Source organism: Saccopteryx leptura, chromosome 12 (genome assembly GCF_036850995.1).
Source record: "Saccopteryx leptura isolate mSacLep1 chromosome 12, mSacLep1_pri_phased_curated, whole genome shotgun sequence".
Classification (NCBI taxonomy): Eukaryota; Metazoa; Chordata; class Mammalia; order Chiroptera; family Emballonuridae; genus Saccopteryx; species Saccopteryx leptura.
The window spans coordinates 31,696,747-31,720,708 of record NC_089514.1 but is presented as its reverse complement, the minus strand read 5'-3'; the positions used below and the strand labels follow the sequence as shown (position 1 = coordinate 31,720,708).

The 23,962-nt window shown below is 41.7% G+C and overlaps 1 protein-coding gene across 9 annotated transcripts in view; it reads left to right on the top strand.

The window, feature by feature from the left end:
* The window catches only part of DYNC1I1 (dynein cytoplasmic 1 intermediate chain 1), a 332,370-nt gene that overhangs the window by 178,546 nt on the left and 129,862 nt on the right, over nucleotides 1-23,962 (top strand). For all 9 annotated transcript variants that reach the window (XM_066353884.1, XM_066353880.1, XM_066353888.1 and 6 more), the window contains one exon: nucleotides 20,174-20,263. In XM_066353884.1, coding sequence (XP_066209981.1) covers nucleotides 20,174-20,263 — 90 coding nt within the window. The remainder of the gene's footprint in view (nucleotides 1-20,173; nucleotides 20,264-23,962) is intronic.

Genomic DNA, 23,962 nt, shown 5'->3' with positions numbered 1-23,962 from the left:
AGATGTGACAACAACAACAAAAATCTCCAGACATTGCCAAATGTGGGGGAAGGGGGAAAAATTGCTCTGGGTTGAGAACCAGTAGAATATGAGACCCACAGAGTATTCCAGATGTGCCACCATGTCTCAGAAAGATCCAGTAACTTCCTTTGAGGAATCTCTAGGAAAATGTATAAGGATTGTATACTTCATGTCATAACCAAAAAGCATATATAAGTACCCACTTATATAAGACAGTTGAGTTCTAAACAAAACAATCAAAACTCTTTGCTCTAGACCTGAATTTTCTTTTTTTTTTAATTTTTTTTAATTTATTCATTTTTAGAGAGGGAAAGGAGAGAGAGAGAGGAGAGAGAGAGAGAGAGAAGGGGGGAGGAGCTGGAAGCATCAACTCCCATATGTGCCTTGACCAGGCAAGCCCAGGGTTTCGAACCAGCAACCTCAGCATTTCCAAATCGACGCTTTATCCACTGCGCCACCACAGGTCAGGCTTAGACCTGAATTTTCTAAGCCAATCAAATGACAATCCCTGCCATGTAAACAACTTGAAGATTAATCATATTCAAAATATTTATCAGTAGAAATTGACATTGACCTCTGTTCTAAAAGGTGTCTTAAAGAGCTTATCTGTTCCTTCCACCTGCAGAAATATTTACTGAGTGTATACTGTGTGCCAGGCCTTTGACTAAGCATTGACAATAAGGGACAAATAAAATATTATATTATTACTGCCCTTAGGAGTTGAGAGCAGAGTAGAAGCAGACAGACAGTCATCAATTACAAATGATGAATGGGAAAGTGTTCCAAAGGAGCTGGGACTGAAGCCGTGAAGCTATGTTTTGAAGGATGAATCACAGTTAACTGGATGAAGCGAGCAGGATGCTACAGGCAGAGGGAGTGATGTGCATGGAGACTCAGAGGGACGCAGTCGCACGGTATGGAGAGCTGGGAGAGGCCTCGCAGGCCTGAGCAAAGGGAGCCTGTGGAGGAGGGGTATAGAAGGAAGTAAGACAGTCAGAACCAGATCTTGCAGGGCTTTGGGTGCTAAGCCTGATGCCACAGTGGAGACGCACTGGGAGGATTTTAGTCGGGGCGAGGTGGGGCCTTTTGGCAGGTTCTTGCAGCAATATTATAGGGGCTGGATGGAAATGCTCCAATCAGGAACAGAGAGTGCAGTTTAGAGGTAGCAGAGGTAGCAGTATTTAGAGGGAAATTGATAGGGACCTAAAACAAGGCTATGGCCCTGGGGTAAGGAGGAGATCTTTCAAATAATAAGATTAAACCTATCAGCTGATTGTATATGGGGACTTGACTTTATTTATTTATTTATTTATTTATTTATTTATTTATTTACTTTTTACAGAGAGAGGGATAGATAGGGACAGACAGACAGGAATGAAGAGAGATGAGAAGCATCAATCATTAGTTTTTCATTGCGCGTTGCAACACCTTAATTGTTCATTGATTGCTTTCTCATATGTGCCTTGACCACGGGCCTTCAGCAGACCGAGTAACCCCTTGTTGGACCCAGTGACTTTGGGTTCAAGCTGGTGAGCTTTTTTTGCACAAACCAGATGAGCCCGTGCTCAAGCTGGCGACCTCGGGGTCTCGAACCTGGGTCCTCTGCATCCCAGTCTGACGCTCTATCCACTGCGCCACCACCTGGTCAGGTGGGACTTGACATTAGAAGGGACCTTTCTGATGTATGCCAGGCTTCTGGCTTAAGTGGTTTAGTGGCTGGTTTTTAATCCCAAAGATAAGAGAATCTAGGAAGACCAGTTTAGGGGCAAAAACAATGAGACAGCATGATGGAGTGGTTAAAACCTTGAGTTCTGAAATTAAATTTAATCTCAGTTTATATCCTAGTTCTATTATTTACCAACTGCATCAACTTGCTTGTCTTCACTTAACTTGATAGTTAATTGTAAGGATTAAATGAGATGACGAGTAGAAGAAGACTGTGCCTAGCATGTAGTAAGTGCTCAGTAAATGTTACCTACCATGTGACCATGGTCCCTATGTAGTTATCTGCTGCAGCACCACTGAGCCTGGGCAACCCAACTCCTCACCATTCTAATAGACTGCCTTCTTGGGACAAGTTCATATGAATTCAATCGGAATATAGTCTGCATTAGGGAAGTGGTGTGATAAAGGGATGACCAACTAGACAAAGGTTTGTCCACAGTAGTTTTGTGTATGTCCAGCTAAGGAGTTTGGCCTTTATCTTGTGTGAGGATTGAGGGAATGCTGGGGTTTTAGCAGAGAGGTGGCATGTGCCAATTTGCATTTCACCATAACCACTTTAACAGCAGTGTAGAGCAGGGGTCTCAAACTCGTGGCCCACGGGCCGCATGCGGCCCGCCGATCAATTTTGTGTGGCCCGCAGACTAATCCACGAAGTTCAAAATATTTTGGATAAAATTAAGTAAGTGTAGGGGCCTACTTGTATTTGCCGAACGGCTGTGATCTTGCTCTGCAGCCCACATGCTGAGTTGAGTTTGAGACCCCTGGTGTAGAGGGATGAGTTAACAACATCAGAAGGAGTTGAAAGAAAAGGCCCATGAATCTTTCTTTTGTTGTTTCCTTCCTAAGTGTATAGAGAACTCAGTTGGCCAACTTGATTTGCTTGCTTCTGAGTAGAGGAGACGTAAAACACGGATAGAAACTTGAGGCATTCCAAGGAGATCAGCATGACATATGCTTTCTCTCAGGGTCCTCACAGCAGATAATGTGGATCCAGAAGGTTTCACTTTGCCTTAAAAGGCTATGCTCAACACGGCGCAAAGCAGGAAGGAAGTGCCTTTGCAGGTGGAGAGGAGCGGCCAAGCCCTGGACCACAGTCAGCTCGATCCAGATGCTAACCCCTGTTCAGCACCGTCTAGACCTGTTTGAGTGATTGGGGCTAATTAACCTGTCCAAAAAAGCATCTTCAGCTTTTAATGATACATAGTTGTGTTTGCAAACTTCCCTTTGCCAGGCATGGGCTCTGAAAGTGAGGGTTTGATGGCCCGCAGTGGCTTGGCCAGTAGCCAGGGGGGTGCTTTAATGACTTGGTGTAATTTAATGATTTCATTCAGAAAAAAAATTTTGGATTAGAGAAGGGGAATAAATAAATGAGGTAGTAGCCATCTTGACAGGTGAGGGTCGCTGCGAGTGTGTCGAGTAATCCTCCGCTGCGACGCATTTCTGCTTCAAATCTCATCAGAATCGGGACATTTGTCTCTGGCAGTCTGGCTGCCACAGCACGAGGAGTGGGGAGCGCTCTGGAGACAGAGTCGGCGGAGAGCTTCAGTTCAGGCTCTGCCACAGGCTGGCTCCGGGAACTTGGGGAGCCTGCAACTCCGTGGATGGCAGTAGCTCATTCATTCGGTCAGAGATAAACTAGGTCTTATGAAGGAGGAGAAAGACAGGAAAAGAAGGAAGAGGAAGAAAACAGAAGAAAATACTAATAATTTCCACTCACCTGTGTTTGATTTAGTGTTCTGAGTGTCATGCTATGTGGCTCACATACTTCATCCTAAAATCACACAAAAATATCCTCCATAGCACTTTATGGGCTTTCAAGCTGTCTGTTTTTATGATCCTGCATTGATGTGAAAGCTCTAGGAATAATGTTGAATGACAGAAGAGGAAGACAAAGCCTTCCTGTACAATGGAAGGCGATATTTAAAAACATGGAGGCGGCCTCAGCGGGGGCCACGAGCAGAACGGGTGGCGATCGGCACACGGGGAGGTAAACATCCGTTTTCCTAGAGCACGTGATTTGGGTTTTCTCCTCTGTGGGTCCACCTGAAGGCTGCATTACAGCTAGGACTGTAATAAGTCTATGGGTACCAAGTAATATGTACTTACGTTAGATCTGGTTGCTTCCCGGCTCTCACTGGTCCATCAGAACTCACTGCCTTTGCCTAGCTTCCGACACATAGCTGCCCACCTGACCACCATTGCTGTCCCTTGCTTCCTTCTCACACAACTTTTCTTCTCTTGCTCTTGACTGTCTGCTTATTCTCTCCTGACTTCACGTTCTCCTTCATCATGTACCCGGATTGATTCAACACAGATGTAAGGAGTCCCTATATGGGCCAGACATTGGGCTTTGAACTGGGAGTACAGAGAGAAGTCAAAACTGAATTGAATGTCCCATGTTCATTTACTTTGAACAACAGTGTGGAATACAGTGGGAGTCCAGAACATCTAACCTAAATGATACATTTCCCTCGCCCATCATACTCTTACCTGGCCTTTAAGGCCAAGCTCATGCCTGCAGCAAACCCCTGGCTCTACCTAATGCCCATCTGTGACCTGTAGTTTAAATACTCTCTCTAGTCTCAACAACACTTAATCTGCCTCGTAGAACTTGAACCATGATTGTATATTCTGGCTTTTGAGCTGTGCTAGGTGCTCTAGACTCCTCACCCCCAGATCGTACCACAATCCGACAACAGTTGTCTCTGCGGATCTTCCAGCCCTTTGTTCCGACGATGAGTCCTAATTGGCGTGCCTCCTTTCTCTTCTCTGCTGCGAAGCCCTCTTTCTACCATCCGCACTTTTGCATCAGGGTGGGCCACTGGACATCCAGAGGCTGTAATTATTATTCTTACAGTTACCCTGCCTTAATAACTGACCCCTTATAGCCTTTATCACTGGCAAAGCATCTTTCTCTTCAGTCGCTATCTCGTTGTTTCACACAACAGCTTTATTATATAAGTGCACAGAGTACCATTCCTGATTTACAGATGATAAAATAAATCTTAAAGGAGCTAATAAACCTATCTTCTACATATCCTATAACAAAAGGTCATGAATAAGACCCTGTTTTTTTTGTGTGTTATTTCTGGGGGGCAATATGTAGATAATTTACCTACCACAAAATTTCTAATGGGAAAACTGTCCTCCTGGGTCATGGCACTGTTAAGTATCTAGGGATGCTTAAAACCCTCTTTTGACATCAGTTGAAGCAATGTGAATTTACAATGCTTCTCAGCAGAGCTGAGTGAATCAAATAGCCAATGTATATGACCTAATTGTCCTAGAGTATATCCTGGTGTTTATGACCTTCCATTATTTCCTCTATTGAGCTACCTGCCATTCATTCACTGTACATGTCTTTCCATTGTTACACATTCATAATGCTCTTTTCACTTCCTGGAATGAAATTTTCTGCATTTCCCTCTTACATTCTTGTCTAGACCCCACCATTCCTCGATACCCAACTCAAATTAAACTCCATAAAAAATCTGCTTCTCTTTATTCTCTCTCTGTCCATACTCTTCCTGTCAGAAGTTATCTTTATCCCTCTTAAATTCCCATAGCACATCTCCAAGCATTCTCGTTTCTCATGTGGGTCTTTACAAACAACTCTCATTCACCTGCCCAAATGCTTTGGGTTCAGGCATCTCTCTTGATTCATTTCTGTGGCTCCCATAGATGTAGCCTACACCTTGCACATAGCATATTTTCATGAGCATGTGTTCAATGACTCTGAATAGAAGAATTATCATGAAAGGGGTCAATTTAGGGTGGGTGAGGACACTCATCATGAAACTGAAATAGCTAAGAACAGGCAAAAATTTCAGAACTGTGCTCTAACCACTAGACAGACTTTCCCCATCCCGAATAGGACAATTATGGTCATTGTTTTTGTTGTCACTCTCGTTGTCACACTCACACTGAGCCTTTGAAGTGGAGTCTTTTCAAGCACTGCTGAGGTTGTTCTTCTGTTGGGGGCATCTGCAGCAGAAAGTTTCAAAGTCCCCAGTGAAGTGCTGCTCAGTTTATTCTCGAGAGTTTCAGATTCTTTTGACCAACTGGATGTTTCAGCAGCTTCAAAAAATGAAGGAAAGAACCCTGTCTGTCTAGACTGACCAGAAAGTGAAAACAAGGGGCACTTTGAAATCTGTGAATCTGACCACAACTGAGAGTTGATCATAATCCAAGGAACTGAAAAATCAGTTTCTTGGATTAGATGAATGCTTTTCTTAAGACTCTCAAACTGCTAACTTTCTTCTTTTATAATTAATAGATAATTATTTCGTTGACAGACAAGGGACTTCATATATAGCCAGTGGGAAAATTTGACGTTGAAACCAGGGGAAATAATTTAGCCCCAAATAGAATTGTTAATGCCAGGATAAAAGCAAACAAATGTGCTAATGATCTTCCCTGAGAATTGGACTGTGATAAATTTTGATGTGTTTCCATCAAAATATATCAGTTTTGGATATATTTTGGAAAATATATCAGTTCTCTTTGGATTGGGGGTTGGAGACCAGAACGAGAAAACACTGATTTGGAAGTCAGCACAAAGCACTCAGAAGATCTCATTTCCATTTTCTAGAGAATATGAATGCTGAAGAGATAGATAATTTCCATGTGAAGGAACCTGATCTGTGGGGGGTGGTAGCATCCATGAAAAGGGAGGATCCTGATTTCCATAACAAGGATGCCATTGCTCTGCTGGCTTATGGGATTGTGTGTGTGTTGGTTTCAAGATGCAGTATTGCCTTACTGTTCTTTTGTGCACTCACTCATCTTATCATTCAACAAATATTCATTGCCACTTACCACATATCCAGCTATTTGCTAGATGCTTTGGATACAGCAAAGGAGAGAAACAGTCACTGATGTAGAATTCCTTTTCTTGTGGTGGGCGACAGACAATACATACATACATACATACATACATACATACATACATACATACATAAATGTATAAAATCAGATAGTTATCAGTGTTATAAAACTTTAGGAAAAAAATCAGAGCCTTGGCTGGTTGGCTCAGTAGTAGGATGCCGGTCCAGTGTGTGGAAGTCCTGGGTTTGATTCCTGGTCAGGGCACTCAGGAGAAGTGAATATCTGCTTCTCTACCCCTACTCCTCACCTCTCCCTGTCTCTCTCTCTTTCTCTCCCCTTCCTGCAGCCATGGCTCAAATGATTTGAGCAAAGTTGACCCCAGGTGCTGAAGATGGCTCCATGGCTCACCTCGTGTGCTCAAATAGCTCGGTTGCTGAACAACAGAGCAGTAGCCCACATGGGCAAAGCATCACCTAGTAGGGGTCTTGCTGGGTGGATCCCGGTTGGTGGGGGTGCATGTGGGAGTCTGTCATTGCCTCCCCACTTTTCATTTAATAAAAGAAAAAATCAGGGTAAGGGGGAAACAAGTGTTTTGTGCCAGGGTGGAATGGCGTGAGGCACGTTGCTATACTATATATGTAGATTGGATAGGGAAGACCTCACAGATAATGAGAATTTGAACAAGGACTTTACTGGGAGGGGGGTTGGGTGGCTGGGTGAAAAAAGTGAAGGGATTGAGAAGTACAGATTGGTAGTTACCAAATAGTCATGAGATGTAAAGTACAGCATAGGGAATAGAGTCAATAATACTGTAATACAGTGGTTCCTTGTCTATCATGGGGGTTAGGTTCCAGTGAAAATCTGTGAGGTAGCGACCTTATATTTATTTTATTATTTATATATATTAAAGCTTTATAAACCCTCCTCACACTCTTATAAACCTTTCCAACACTGTAATTAACCTTTCCCACACTCTTATAAACACTTTCAATATTTTAGGCTAGAAAATACTTATTTTACCACAAAAATAATTAAAATAATAAATATATATAAATACCTATATACTGCAAAATCTCACAATATTGCGAAAAATCCATGATACAAAATTAGATACATACAATTTAAAAATCCACCATACAGTGAGACCCCAAAGAGTGAACCACGATATGGCGAGGGATGGCTGTAATTCTGTATGATGCCAGGTGACTACTAGCCTTATCCAGGGGTCACTTCTTAAATGATATAAAAGTCTAACCACTATGCTGTACACCTGAAGCCAATATAATGTAATATTGAATGTCAAGTGTAATTGAAAAAACAACTTAATTATTTCTTAAAAAGACACATGTAGATTTGGGAAAAGCATTCCAGGCAGAGGGAATAGCAAATGCAAAAGCTGTGCAATGTGAGGGTTCTTGGCAAGACCAAGAAAGGGGTAGCTGTATCAGTTGAAGCAGGATCAGCAAAGGAAAGAGTATGTAGTCCATGAAGTAAAAGATGGGTCAGGGGACTTCCTATAGGCATGGTCTTGCCCTGAAGAAGACAAGAATGTCCAAAGTAGAATGCCCTGTACTAGATAGGAACACTTCTGAATCTACACATGAATTATGAAGCAGCCCACTCATGGTGCTGAAGTTATACTGACTAAGCAAGGAAAGAGAAGCTGGAGTCTGCTTGACAGAATATATGGGTGGCATTGCTTGTTTTCACCTGTGTTCCAAAATGGCTTCACAATTGTGTTTATTCTCACCTCCACAACCCATTGAACCTGCTCCATCCATCACAGCCTACTTCAAGCAATTGGGAGACAGTGTAAAGACACTTGAAACAGAATAGAATTTGAAGCCTCAAAAGCATGGGTTCCAAAACTCTCACTTTGTACTTTAGTAGTTGTCTGACTTGCAGTATTTTATTTAACCTCGTTGAGTCTCAGTTTCTTCACCAATAATAATAAAATATTTTAAAAGTGAATTAGCAATTAAAAAATCACCACTATCCAAGGAGGACAATTCTGTAGTCAACAGCCCAGGAACTGAGGCACAAGGAGTTAAGTAGCCCAAGGTTACCACTGAATGTTAGAACAGGATTTGAACCTCACGAGCATGGAGAAGGATGCATGCCCTCGATCCTATTCTACCTTGCAAGATAGTGTATATTCTGAATGAGCTCGTGCAGAAAAAATACAGAGCACAAAGTAGGTACTCAATAATTATTTGTTTCTGTCCACTTGTACTTTTTTGTGGTTGGAAGTGACAAAGAAACTAACCCCAAATTAAGCCAAAAGAAAGTGAATTAGATTTTACAAATAAAAATTTACCCCTAGATTCTAGAGGCATTCTGGCTTCAGCTACTGCTCAACTCAGTTGGGCCCTGTGTTCTTGCTTCTTTCTCAGGCTCTGTGTGGAAAGCTGAGACGGCTTCAGTTACACTTAGATCAGTGGAGGGGAGAAATCTACTTTCTGATGACTCGGGTGATCATGTGTCCTGGTTTAGCCAGACAGTCACCTAGTCCAATAGAAAAAAGGCATCCACTTCTGTGTTGTAGGGAGTAACCATACATCTGAGATTGCCCAGGATAGTCTCCAAAGGAGGAAAAAAATCATTCATGGTTAGAGTGATTACATATCCTGGTTTTCCCAGACAGTCCTTATTCATACTTGCCAGCCCTGCTTAAATATTAATTACACCTCCATTCCCTCTCAGAAGTATCCAAATTTGGATAGTACGTTATATGGTCACTTTACTCATAGTCTAAAGGAAAGTGCTGAGATTTAGTCCCATTGGCTCAGATAGAACATTTTCCCTTAAAACTTAAGGAGGATTTACTTAGCTAAAAGAGAGAAGGAATAGATCCACCAAAGAAGAAAGAGGGGCTGTTATTCCAAGAACTGGGTGATGGATTCAAGGTGGTCAAAGCCACTCATGTCCCTTACAGTTCCCTTTACTTCTTTTATACTGTTTGGTGTGATTTAGCAGTAAATTGAGGGATCTGGGGAGTTGGGAAAACATGCGTTTGAATCTTGGCTTTGTTGCTTCCTCTACCTCTGTGACCTTAGTTGGGTCATCCTCCTGTCTAAGCCGGTTTCCTCACATATAGACAGAACTAATTGTGTATGCCTCGGTGAGTTACTAGGAGGATTAGGTGGGCTAATGGACATAAAACATTTACTACAAAGCTTGACATGTATGTTTTAATAAATTGATAACTATCATTTTTCCCTGCTGCCTGAAAAGACCCGAGCACACAGGAGGTGGTGAGTAAGCAACAAGCAATATCCTCTCTGAAGAGGAAGAGCAGATTTGCACATTTGGAAGGAATGGTAGAGGAAACAGTAGGGTCTGAAATTAGCCAAAGTCAACAGTGGTCAGCAAAAGTGATTTAAGTCTGAAAAAGAAAGCTAGGAGTCCTTTTTCTCTTTCCAAACAGCCAAGAATGGCATTTTCACATGTTCTAAATTGTTGCCCAGATGTACGTGTGTGTGTGTGTGTGTGTGTATGTGTGTGTGTGTGTGTGTGTGTGTGTGTGTTAGACATCTATACAAATAAGGCTGCCAGAGATAGACATGGAGTCCGATGGCAGTGCTGCTCTCTAGAGTTGTGCTGAGTCATTCTAGAACTGAAGGGTGGCTCTTCAAAATCTGCTCCTTCAAAGTCTCCCTCCCTTCCACATTCTGCAGGAGCTGCAGTTTGCCATTAGGTATCAATTTACCTGGGTTACCATTCTCCAATTTATTAGCATGAATTAGTTCACCTAACTGATTTCTTCTGTGGCTGAAGGCATCATGACTTCCTCAGAGAGTTTGGGAAATGGGAGCCTGAAAAATATAAAAGACTGAAGAGGCAGAAGAAGGGAGGGTTTTGTTTTTTTTTTGACAACAAACAAGGCTGGTTTCATACACACTTGAGTCAAAGGTTATTCTGCTTTGAGCAAGGCTGGAGAATTAAGGTGGGACTAGATGGTGATGGGCCTTCAGTGCTATGCTGATCTTGGAAACATGGAGCCACTGAAGGTTTCTAAGGAGGAAAATGTATGGAAATAACAGATCAATTCAGCCTTCCCATCCGAAACATCAAATGTTGAAGTTATCCATGGGCTCCTGCCTGGACATCTCTGAGAAAAGCAATGTTCTCTTCCCAATCTCTGTCCTGCCATGCAAGCTGACTGATCCACACTCACACCATTCAACACGTGTTTACTGTACACATATTATATATCAGCACCGTTACACGTTTCAGAAACAGCTGCTAAAAAGTACTCTTCTCTGGCTTCCTCTCTCGTTTTGAATATTTTCTTTCATTTCCTCCCATTTGCAATGCCTTGGGTGACATTCCATCAGGAAGTAAACTTTCCAAGTACTGTCATGTTTGAGCCTTAGGAGGGAACTGATGTGGCCCAGAGTGTTAACAGGAGTGCTCTGTTTGATGAGAAATGTATGTTTTCTTTACTCTGGCCAGATTTTTTTAGACCAGAAAGTGAAGGTTTTTTAAATATTAGCATGTAGTATATTTAACAAAGTGCTTACTGAAAATCCCACAAAGTATGTCGTTCCTGCATATTTTTAAAGCACAGAGGCGCTCACCTTGGTTTGTGTAAGCATTCAGTGGTGCACGTTATACTTTATTTTGGCCGCCGTCATACAGATCGGGAGGGTGGCTCTCTTTGGACTCCTGGCAAAGTTGGCAAACTGTACGCAAAGCTGGCCCAAGGGTAGGGTGACTTGAGTGAGTTCTCACTGTCTGCTGTACAAACACAGGTCTTAATTCACAGTTCAGTTCATCGCACTCGCTGGCAGTGAAGCCATCCTAAGTCAAGGTCTCATCAGCTGTTGCTTGGACCCCAGCTATAGCTTACCCTCTAACCGTCTTGCTCATTCCAGGCTTTCCCACTCCCGGCAGCCTTCATGTCCTTAAACAAAATCAGACTTTGTCTACTGGGTTTTGAAAAGCCTCCAGCTCCTTTGTGGGGCTGGTTGTCAGCAGTATTTTCATCAAGAGTCAGGTGGCCCTTTAGAAAGGTGTATCAGAGTGTGAATAAAGGGCTGTCTGGGAAGATGAATGAGGTTTCAAAAGCTGTGTTTAGCATCATCAATACCTTGAATTCCTTCTGAAATTTAAATAATACCTATGGACTAACTGAGATCTGTGTTTATTAAAAGTGGCACACTGATCTCCAGGAAAAAGTTCAAACTTCTTCTGTCATGCAGTGTCCTAGATGGTGTGGTTCAGAACTACTAGCTTTCCAGAATAATCACCTGTTTCTGTATTACTAGTCTCAGTACTTGACAATGACAGTACTAACAAGAATAGGTCTTTGAGGAACTACATCCAGCTTTGGAGATAGGTGTCTATACCTAATATCAGGTGTACCAAGATGTGTGTGTTACCATGGGGATGTGTACAAGGTGGGTTGGTAGAACAATAGAGGGGCTCAACAAATCTGCTCGGAGGGGGGAGTGTTAAAGCTCTGGAGTTGCATTATGAAGGGCTAGTCATAACCACCTCCTGGATATTGAGGGAAAGTTCAACACAGACAGAAAAATAATGTGCCGTGCATTTGAGGCATGAACCTACTGGGACATTGGGTGATTGTGCACTGTCATAATGGAAAATGAGGTGGAAGAAAGAAAAGGAACTATGGCCTTTTATACTAAAACTTTTACTATAAAGAAGTAAAGTATAGAAGGGGCTATAGAAGATATTTTTAATGGGAAATGATACATAGATGTGTTTTTTTAAAGAAAACTATGAAACTACTATAAATATAGATCCAGACAGGTAATGGGAGGAGGACCAGTCAAAAAGCTATTGTAATACTCCAGGCAAGAGATGGTAATGGCCTGGCCTAGGGCAGTGCCGCAGAGACAGGTGCATTTGAGACAAATTTTGGAGGAATAGTTGGAAAGACTCTGAGACCTTTTCTGACAGGCTTTGATGGAAAGGACTACTTGAAGGTGGTGCTCTGGTGTCCAGCTGTGACCCCATGCGGATGGTGGCACCCATTAGGCAGGGTAGAGAGTGCAATCAGAAGAGCAGGTCTTAGTAAAAGGCGGGAGTTCTGCTTTAAAGATGTCAAGTGTGAGGAGCTGGTGGGACATTCATGCTGGAATGTGCGGCACAGAGTCTGGAGCCTAAAAGGGCTGTCTCGGCTGGAGAGACCGATCTGCAGATGGCAGTGGGAGGCATAGGTATAAATTATCCAGAGTGGCTCTTCACGTGAGAAGAAACAATGAGGCCAAAGACGAGCTAGAAAGACTAGCTTTGTTAAAGTGCTTTATTTATTAAATTGAGAATAAACTTTACTCTGAGACTTAGCTCTTCGTGTTTTTGTTGAAACATTTTAAATATGTTATAAAAAGAATCACTATCTGAAATGTCTGTGCGTACATAGAATTATATCAAAGTGGCTGGGGCATTTATTCTTACACTGAAAGCAATACATCTAAAAAACAAACAAACGAATCCATAAATGTGCCGTTATATCTCTCCAAACCTATTCACCAACAGCAACACAGTAGACAATTTAGAAAATACCGTTTGTTCTTGCGATTTCTCTTATCTTTCTACTTATTTAGTTCCTATTTATTTCTAAGCCACAAATTATTCCATCAGTTCTAACATTCACAGTTTTTCACACGAGAACCAATGATGCGTTATAGTTTAATTAGCAGTGGTACATAAAGTAATCGTGCCTCTTACAGTCATTGGCCTGTTCTATTCAAAGTCATGTGGTAATTGCTTTGTCCCTTCCCCTTTTGGCAGCAGTTGGGTGGCCTTTGGAGTCAAGAAGGATGGAGTGAAATGGCCCTGGTGACCCCGGCTGCCCTCCTGTACCTTCTGTACATCTCAGCTTCACCTGAGGTGGCAGATGGAAGGGCCACCGCCCCCTTGTGGAAAGCCTGGAGCAGGGCAGCTAGGCCTCTCCGGGACACCCACGCCCTCTTATCCTGGGGCTTTGCTGGCCCTGGGAGAGCACAGGGAAAGTGAGATCCCATTGACCTTATAAAACACTAGCCCTGCTGCTCTTCACAGAGAGCTGCCCTGTGCCACTCAAGGCTCTGGTTGCAAAGTAGCAGGCACCAGGTCCAGTGGGATTTTTTGGAAGGAAATCTCATGCTCACACCACTTCTAGTGAAATTTATTGGAAGGAAATCTGGTGCTCACAGAATCAACAGGAGGCAACAGGAGCAAGCTTGGAAAAAGGCAGGGACCAACCCAGGCTGTGGGCGGCTGGAGCAGTCTGGCCCAGATGGTGGACATCACTGCTCCTATGGCCTATTGCCCCGAATTAATCCAAACTCTCCCCTGTCTTTGTCTTCTGGCTCCAAAGACAAAGCCCCAGTTAGGAGCATCTGGTCTGTGTCCTGGCCACCAGGAGGTGGAGAGCCGGAAGACGAGTTCCCTTGGGCTCCAGGAGAAGAAAGTAGTGTCTAGCGTGTCACCAATACAACAGTCCTGCAAGGGGATACCCCCCCCCCCAGGCAGGAAGGGGCTTTGATATTGTATTGCCAAACTGATCAATATTCCACTACACTCCCTTTCCAAGCGTCTCCCATGTGTGAGGCTAGCAGAGCATTTGAACAATCAGAAGACTGGGCATGTTCAAGTCAACTGCATTGACTTGACTTGGACCCACAAACTGGTGGAGGAAACAACACTTCTGAAGCTCACACAAAGGATCAGGCCTTGTGCTAAGCGTGTTATAGGAGATTGCTGCCGAATGTGCAATTATTCATTCTCAGACCTTCGAAAACCTTAAGGAAGGAGGACAGTGGTTACTGAAGATTTTTCCACTTGAAAGGGAATGAACACAGCAACTGCAGACGTCAGGATTTGGGTGCTAAATAAAATAATGTGTCCAACAATGCCATTGTTTGAAATTAGCCCCTTCACTGACAGGTCATTAACTTTTGCCACTAGTTTAATTTCTGGTGTGGACCTGGTACAGGAAACCGCACATGGGTGGTAATTTTTTTCCCTCCAATCTCAGAGGAAATGTAACCGGTATGAACTAGTGGCACAACTCATATATCAGTAGTCTGTAGTGGGTCTACATAAATCCTTTTCTTTAACGTTAGTTCCCTGTTTTGAAAATGGTTTCAACAGAAGTAATTCCAATTGCACCAGAAAGGAAACCAGTCTTAAAGAAAAATACACTCTCTTTGCTGAGCAAGGCAAACACATCAGTATGCAGAGAAACAAGCCAGCCCCTTGTGTTTTATTTCCTTAACAAATCCACTGAAACATTTACTTTGTGTCTTTAAAAGGCTAACAGACAAAGATTCTGTGGCCACTACAAATTCATGCCTACACTGGTTTCTAACCACTTTAAAAAGGCAGGTACTATTTTTTAAAAACTTGTTTCTCTCTTATTCACAATATCTCACTATGGGCCTTTGTACATATTATAAACACAATACATATTTGTTAGTTTAAAAAATAACTTATCAAAGACATCCTCTGGGGAAGGATTTTCAACTTGAAAGATTTGATAACCTAATACATTAGATAAACTGCTGCCACAATGTGTTATAGCCCTTTGTATAGCCAAGCCCTTATAGAATAATCTTTTTCTGATAAACGTTAAGTGGCACTTTCTGTCATGATGTTGCTTTTTTTTTTTTTTTTCGTTCTGAAGCTGGAAACGGGGAGAGACAGACAGACTCCCGCATGCGCCCAACCGGGATCCACCCGGCACGCCCACCAGGGGGCGATGATCTGCCCCTCCGGGGCGTCGCTCTGCCGCGACCAGAGCCACTCTAGCGCCTGGGGCAGAGGTCAAGGAGCCATCCCCAGCGCCCGGGCCATCTTTGCTCCAATGGAGCCTTGGCTGCGGGAGGGGAAGAGAGAGACAGAGAGGAAGGAGGGGGGGTGGAGAAGCAAATGGGTGCTTCTCCTATGTGCCCTGGCTGGGAATCGAACCCAGGTCCCCGGCACACCAGGCCGACGCTCTACCGCTGAGCCAACCGGCCAGGGCCATGATGTTGCTTTTTGACTCTTCCAGAAATTAATGTTCAAAATCAAAGCCCTTATATCTGTGAAAGGTGAGAACTTGATACTCTTTACAGGTGACTAATTCAAGTCATTTGGTGAAACTGACTTCACGTTGAGAACTAGAAGACGTGACTCCAGAGACCCAATGGCACCGATGAAAACACAGTTCCATAGTCAAAGGAACCGAGAATAAATTAATTCAGATCTTAACCCATTTCACCCCTTAGGTCCACAGAATGAGACGGAAGAATCTGTTAGTCTTACTTCCCCAAGCTCACTCCCTTAACTCCTTGAATTTTTTTACTCAAATGTCACCTCACTGTGGCTTTTCCTGACCTCTCTATTTGCAATTTCAACTCTCCCTCCCCTTACCAGCTTGGCCAACCCCCCCCCAACTTTCTGTATCCCCACAGCATTTACCTGATACGGTATGTTTTGTTCATTGGTTTGTAGTTTTTCTCCAACAACTCAAATGGAAGCTCTATGAGCACAAAGATTTTTTTTCCCTCTCTGTCTTGTCCTTTGTCATTTTGCAGCACATGATGCATAGTAAGTGCTCAATAAATCTTTGTTAACATTCAAGCAAAAGCAACACCAAATTGAGAGTTTCTGGGTATAGGTATTCCCAATTCTCTTCATGGTTTAAAAAGCAACTTCGTTCCACGTCAATTATTTCATTTTGTTATTCTTAAACATTGTGTTTTAAGGAGAGAGTACTATTCCAATTCAGAGGAAACAAGATCTCAGAGAGTTTCTCTGAGTTGTGTAACTCTGAGAGGCTAGCAAGTGGTGGGCTCCAGGCTCGATCTCAGATCAGTCACTTCCCTTCACGTCCTGCTCCCACCCACGTCGTGAATGCATCTGGCCAGAGAAATTTGTATTAAGTGTGGCTGGTCAGGCCTCAGGGCAGTGGACTCCGAGATGAAAATGAGAACAGAATTTGGATGCAGTATATAATATTCTTTTTTTTTTTTTTTTTTTTTTTTTTTTTTCATTTTTCTGAAGCTGGAAACAGGGAGAGACAGTCAGACAGACTCCCGCATGCGCCCACCAGGGGCGATGCTCTGCCCACCAGGGGTCAATGCTCTGCCTATCCTGGGCATTGCCATGTTGCGACCAGAGCCACTCTAGCGCCTGAGGCAGAGGCCACAGAGCCATCCCCAGCGCCCGGGCCATCTTTGCTCCAATGGAGCCTTGGCTGCGGGAGGGGAAGAGAGAGACAGAGAGGAAAGCGCAGTGGAGGGGTGGAGAAGCAAATGAGCGCTTCTCCTGTGTGCCCTGGCCGGGAATCAAACCCGGGACCTCCACACGCTATGCCGACGCTCTACCGCTGAGCCAACCGGCCAGGGCTTATAATATTCTTGATAAATAAGACCACCTATCATGTGTAGTTATCAAGGCTGTGAAACCTAATTTCTCAGCTGAGCCTGACATGTGGAGAGAGCGGTCCCTGAGAAGGACATGTGATGTCCACCTCCAAGAACCTCCACGGACCCCTCCTTGTCCTGCCTATGAATGTCGCATCTGCCTGTACTTTAGACCTTTCTCCTCCTTGGTGTTTCATGTCGTGCTGTGGGGAGGAGAGCGGCGTGCGTCATGGCTAATGATCGCAGACTGGAAAAGAGGCAGGGCCAGATAGAAATTGGAGCTTGATGTGGTTGGAGGGGTTTTGGTTTATTTGTTTGTTTTTGTTTTGTTTTGTTTGATGAGGGCATTACTCTGTTCCTCATTTAGAAAATTAGTCCAATGATACTAAGTTCTGATAAATAGATTATAGAAGTAAAACATTCATCACTGCCTTGGGTATTACTATCGTATATGCATTGTATCTCTTCTATTAGATCATAAGGTCATAGAAAGTAAGGCACTTCATTGGCTTTTTAGGTTTGCTATGGCTACTGTAACCAAGTGCCGTACGCTGGGTGGTTTAAACAACAGAAATTCATGTCTCACAGTTCAGGAGGAAAGAATTCTGCAATCATGGTGTTGGCAGAGTCAGGACCTTCTGAGGGCTCCGACATTCTCTCCATGACTCCTCCCTAGTTTCTCATGGTTTCCTGGCAATCTTTGGGGTTCTTGGGCCTATAGCACCACACTAGTCTTTGCCTTCGTCTTCCCGTGGCGTTCTCCCTTGTGTGAGTCTTTGTCTAAACTTCCCCTTTTTACAAGGACAGCAGTTAGACTGGATTAGGTGTCCACTTTACTTCAGTGTGGCCTCATTTTAATTAATTATGTCTGCAACAACTCTCATTCCCTATATGGTCACATTCTTCATTCTGAGCTACTGGGGTTTAGGGCCTCAACAGAAGAATTTGGAGAGGGGCACAATTCAACACATAACAACATGGGCCTTATCACCTCTGTTTGCTGGAGTAATTTGCATTTAGTGTCAGGGAGTTGCTGCTGAATTAATTACATTAAAAGAAAGACCTCTAGAAGGTTTAGAAATGGAGCCATTTTTCAGCAGAGAAGGGTCCTTTTTTTTTTTTTTTTTTTTTTTTTGTATTTTTCTGAATCTGGAAATGGGGAGAGACAGACAGACTCCCGCATGCGCCCGACCGGGATCCATCTGGCATGCCCACCAGGGGGCGATGCTCTGCCTACCAGGGGGCGATGCTCTGCCCCTCCGGGGCGTCGCTCTGCTGCCACCAGAGCCACTCTAGCGCCTGGAGCAGAGGCCAAGGAGCCATCCCCAGCGCCCGGGCCATCTTTGCTCCAATGGAGCCTTGGCTGCGGGAGGGGAAGAGAGAGACAGAGAGGAAGGAGAGGGGGAGGGGTGGAGAAGCAGATGGGCGCCCCTCCTGTGTGCCCTGGCCGGGAATCGAACCGGGGACTTCTGCACGCCAGGCCGACGCTCTACCACTGAGCCAACCGGCCAGAGGAGAAGGGTCCTTTTGAAAATTGCCTCTCTATCCGAGGTCTACCAGAAGAGGAAACTCCCTCCAGTTAGTGCCTCATTGGGTTCTGTGTTAGTTTCAGAAAGATACAACATGTGTTGGTGACTGTTTCGTTTAGATTTTCCAAGCAGGTTTTTAATGGGTAGATAACAGAAATATCTTTATATACGGGGAAGGTCGTAGGTATGTTATTTAACATTTAAAAAGTTGTTTTTGTCTAAAAATCTGTGTAACTCAGTGTTCTTTACAAAATTTCAGTGCCACTTTTTATCTCAAAGGTATATGGGTTAATAATAAATGAGAATTTTCCTTTAAAATGTTTTGTTTTTTTCTGATACATAGCTAGCTAGCTAGGTAGATAGATAGAGTACTTATAAAGTAATGAGGTTGGTTCCACAACCCATACACATGCATATACAGCACTGTGTATTTCAATGAAAATTCACATTTAAAAAATTTAATATCTGAATTGCAATGCTATACTGTATATATTCATATTTTTAAGATTGATATTTCTTTCACAAATCACCTGCTTAATATAGTGAGAACTTCTGTAGTTGCTTTTCAGGCTATACATATTTATTTATTTGGACATTTAAGTGTGCACTTATAGTATATTCTCTAAGCGGTTGGTGCTGAAGTATTGAGTTGATATAAGTCTCAGGGTTTATTGTGATCGAAATGGGACTATCTGTACAGCTTGAGATCTTAGAGAAGATTTGTAAATATTTGTAAAATGAATGAATATGTGAATGAATGTATAGGGGAAGGAAATGAAGTCAGTTATTTTTAACCCCATTTGAACCAATAAAATCAAGAACCTACAGTGAATATAATACTTGAGAGTGAAGGCAATATATTAAACAATTATGATAGCAAGTTGTAACTTATTAGATAGTTTTATTTCTGTGCGTTGGATTTTCTTGTGACAGTTTGACTCTCCCCCTACATCTTCTACATTGTGCCTGGTGATTCCAAGCAGTCTACAAAGAAAGGGGCCCCTAAGACAGGCAGGTCAAGAGCAGGGAGAGAGTAAGCATACATTTGCATAGGGCAGGAAGGGCACCATAACATCTGGCAGTGGTAGCCTACTGAGTCCATTTGTTAGTGCTCATTAAATTCATATTAATGCATGAGCTGCTCTGAATGTGTAAATGCCATGTGGGTTGGTTGCTTTCTCTGAGGCCCATGGCAATGACTTTTGGGGGTCCTACCCCTGGTGGTTCACTTGCCAATGGCATTTGACCTGGGGTCAGACCTGTATTTAACCCTTTCCTGTAGGTCAAAAACAAATTAATTTGGTGAGAATTAAATTGGAAATGAGTCGTCTGTACAGCAGGTGTCCCCTGTGGAGAATGTGCCCCAGGTGGAAACATTTTAGGATCTGTTCCTGGGCCATCTCTGAAGAAGCTTCAGAGGTCAGAGAGGCAATTCCAAGACATCCCATGTGGCGAGGGCCTGGAGATGCAGGCAGCAGGTGCTGACTCAGGGCAGACTTCTCAGCAACGGGGAGACTTTCAAAGAGGCCCCTTTTGGAGATAATTTATTTATATATTCATGAACATAGATCTTGGGCAGTCGTTGTGGACTGATTTACTTAGAAGTTGCCCTAAATGATTGGAACTTTGCCCTTTGCCCCTACCTCCCACCATCAACCAGAGACTTTGATTTGAAGGAAAGATAATAATGCATTTTCCCCTTTCTTCTTCTAGAGGATGAAGAAGATGAGGAAATGGTGGAACCTAAAATTGGCCACGATTCAGAACTGGAAATTCAAGACAAAAAACAGGAAGTGAAGGAAGGTATGGTGCAGAAGATAAACTGAGTCATTAATTAATTAATTTATTTATTTTATCAACAGAAGGGATCTTAGAGGTAAGTAAAAAATTAAAGCATTCACCCCATATGTGAAAATTTTCCTATGATTGTTCAATGCATTATATTTAACAATATAAACTTTAATCTCCAAAGCATGAGACTTTTGGGGGGAACTGATAGAGGCAAACGAAATGCAAACCATCTACAATTCTAGCAACAAGTCCAGTCATGATTCCAGTAAAATTATTACCAACTAGTGATAAAGTCAGACACTTGTTATCAACTGTTGTGTTATTTTGTTCACTCTGTTGTATATACCAAATGATAACAGGAACAAGAAAGAAAGAAAGAAAGAAAAGAAAGCAAAAACAAGAAAACAGAAAGTAAAAGAGGAAAAAGAAAATATTCATAGGATGTCAAGCACTGCATAGAGAATATAGTCAATAATATTGTTATAACTACGTATGGTGTTAGAGAGGTACTAAGTTTATCAGAGTGATCACTTTGTAAGTTATAGAAATGTCTAATCAGCATGTTGTACACCCAAAACAAATATAATATTGTATGTCAACTGTAATTGAAAAAATGTAAAACAATGATAACAAGGAAAAAGAAAAGGGAAGACAATACTACTGGTTTCCCTAAAAATCTAATTTCTACCCCTTTGAAATTCTCAGCCCTGGAGACAAAAGAGAACTTTGACATTGTCATTCTTACTGACAAGTGGACTGCCCATGGGAGAAGAGTGGAGAGTAAAAAGATTCTTCCATCTTTCCCACTAAGTGCTCCAAATGTAGATCAGCGGAACTCTAATTAGAAGTCCATTTGATTTAAAAGTTTAAAGATGCCTGTGACTGTGGCACATGTGCGTCACATGATTGTCACTGGGGACTTTTGCGGGAAGAGGTACATCTTCGTCATGTACTCACTTCAGCCTGCCCAGTCAGGCATTGAGGTTGACTACTGTCAAGTTCTTGGGTACAACTGAGGGCAGGGAATGGATTCAACATCTTTAACAGTGGCCTCCATGGATGGCACAAGGTTTACTTTCTTTGAGAGATTCTAAATGGATTTGATGGAAGAGATTTCACATTTAAATTTCCACTAAGAATGTATATATTTGGTACTAAGACAATCATTATTTTTTTTTAAGAACGTATTTTTTTTAAAGATGGTGAATAAAATATCTTGGTCATAGGTGTAGCATGAGACAAAATAAATCAGGATTTATTAAAACAAACACTGTCTTCTTGCTTTTGCAAAATATCCTTAAGATATACTGGGTGATAGAAAAACAGGGTCTGTTTTGTGTGTCCCGGCACAGATCACCCCCCACCCCCACCTCCAAACCCCAATCTCCACATTGTCTTCTCTGGCAAAGCATTGCCACCCCCTTCGTCACCTCTGAGCAAAAACATCCTCCAATTTCAACTCTTACTCATGCTTCATGGAATTGATTAAAGTCCTGCTAAAACTCAAAAAGAGGTTTGAAAATACATTATCTGTTACTGCTGCACTGGGTGCCTTATTCTCTAGTAATGGTTTTTCTGCAAATTAGCGCATAATGGGTTAAAAGCATGTTTATGTTGGCATCAAACCCTCTGCTTTTTTTTTTTTTTTAAAGCAAGACAGTATTTTGCAAACTTTTGAAAGAATCAGCAGCAGATATAATCGTGGCGCCATTCACACGGCTGCAGAGGAGTTAGGGCTGTGTCAGCACTTCCATTATGAACCCTGAGTTTCAGGGATTTATTACTCAGCCATAAAAATTTGCTCTGGGCTGAAACTTGACATACATGGTTTCAAACCAGGGAACACATTTTTGAGAAATCTGGCCTATTTTTGGAGTTAAAAAAAAAAAGTGGCGAAGGGAGATGGGAAAAAAAATCAGTGCTCGCTAGCTTCTGACATTTTTGTCCATGTGACATCAACATACATCAAACGGTAAAGAAATATGGGTTTGATTTATTAGTTTTTCACTCTTTTTTCCCCTCACAACAGAGTAGAGAAAAATGACAGGTACGTTTGAGCTTTGAATCAAAATTGAGGGAATTTGTATATGTGAGTGTCTTTGTATCTTCATGTTTGAAGATTTAAAACAACAGACTTGAAAAGCTAACTCCTGTAAATGCACATCAACTCATAAACCTCACATTAAGTTCAGAGAGGGAGATCTTTCTTTATTAGTCTGGTTTGGATTTCTTGTTTATGAACTGATTTCCCTGTAAAATTCCCATAAGAGGGCACTCTCCCTATTTGATCTGATTTTAAATTTAAACTACATGGGTTTGCTTATTTATTTTTTATCTTTTAAATATATTCTTGAAAAATATTAAAAGGTGTTATTTTTATATTAAAATTTAAAGCTACATTATTGCAACAAGGCAACACATTTCTAAAGTGGATATTTTAAAAATAACTTTTAACCTAAAAATGATACTATAAAATACTTAATTTAAATTGTGAATTTTGTAATGAATTTTACATTTTTACAGAGAAAAAGATCTCAAGAACTCAAGAAACCAAAAGATGGACTATGTATTAAATAGAGTAAATTAAAAAGACCTGAAAAATACACCTTAAGGTCAATTAGAAAACTCAAGAAAGCAGAGAAGATAGAATAAAGGCATCGTGAAAGACATAAAAAAGTATTTTCATATGTAAAACCAAGATAAATTAACATTCTTAAAATACGTAGTAGACTGAACAGTAAGCCCTGAAATAAAATTTATACTAGATTTTAATTTTTCAAGACATGAATTCATAAAATAAGCAGCTATCTAAACTTTGAAATTCATGAATGCAGTACATTGTTTTCATACTTTTTATTCGAGCTAAATATAACTGTTCAGGTAAATTTTGCTAAGTTTGAAATTCGTCATGTCGTTTGGACCGTTTGTAAGTGAAATTCATGTGTTCTGTTTTTCACAAAGAATATTTATCTTTTTTTTTTTTAAGTCACTAAATGCAAAAAATATTGTTAGCTCTTGGCAGCAATATTTTGTGGCAAAAACAAATAACAAACCTGCTATAATAGGATTTTCTACTTAATGTATTAAAGAATCAAGTAATATCAATGCCCGTATTTTTTACATTGATATGACTTTTGATATTCAATTAATCCTGCCCTTTTGTTTGCAGTGAACATGTTTAAAAAATTTATTAGGTTCCAGTGATAGGAAAAAACTGCAGAAACAGATATTTCAGAGAGAATTTGAGGTCTATCCTGGGGTAATACGAGTCTGATTCTAATTGTTTACGCTTGTATTTTGAACCTTGTGGATTCCATTAATCAACCAATTTTCTTTCATAAAATGCAATGTCTGGAGAGGTTTCATCTCTGAATGCAGCTTTTGATTGTGGTTCCTGGATGCTCCATTATGTTTTCATTCTACTGCAACAACATTTATCAATTTAAAGATTTTTAAATATGGGAGGTTTGGGGTTTTTATCCAAAATAACTGTGGTCCTATTTAACTCCTAAGTTGAATATTGTTTACAACTTTAAAGCAGTACTTGTCTGCACATGCATCTTATTATTTTTGTGCTAACAAATCTTGTCATTTGATCCCTGTTAGACATCAAAGCTTAATATAAAATATATCCTTTGTTTTACTTCAGTAGCAATTTAATTTCAAGCCAAAAATTGCATTGTCAAATGTAATATCTGGAGAGGCTACCAC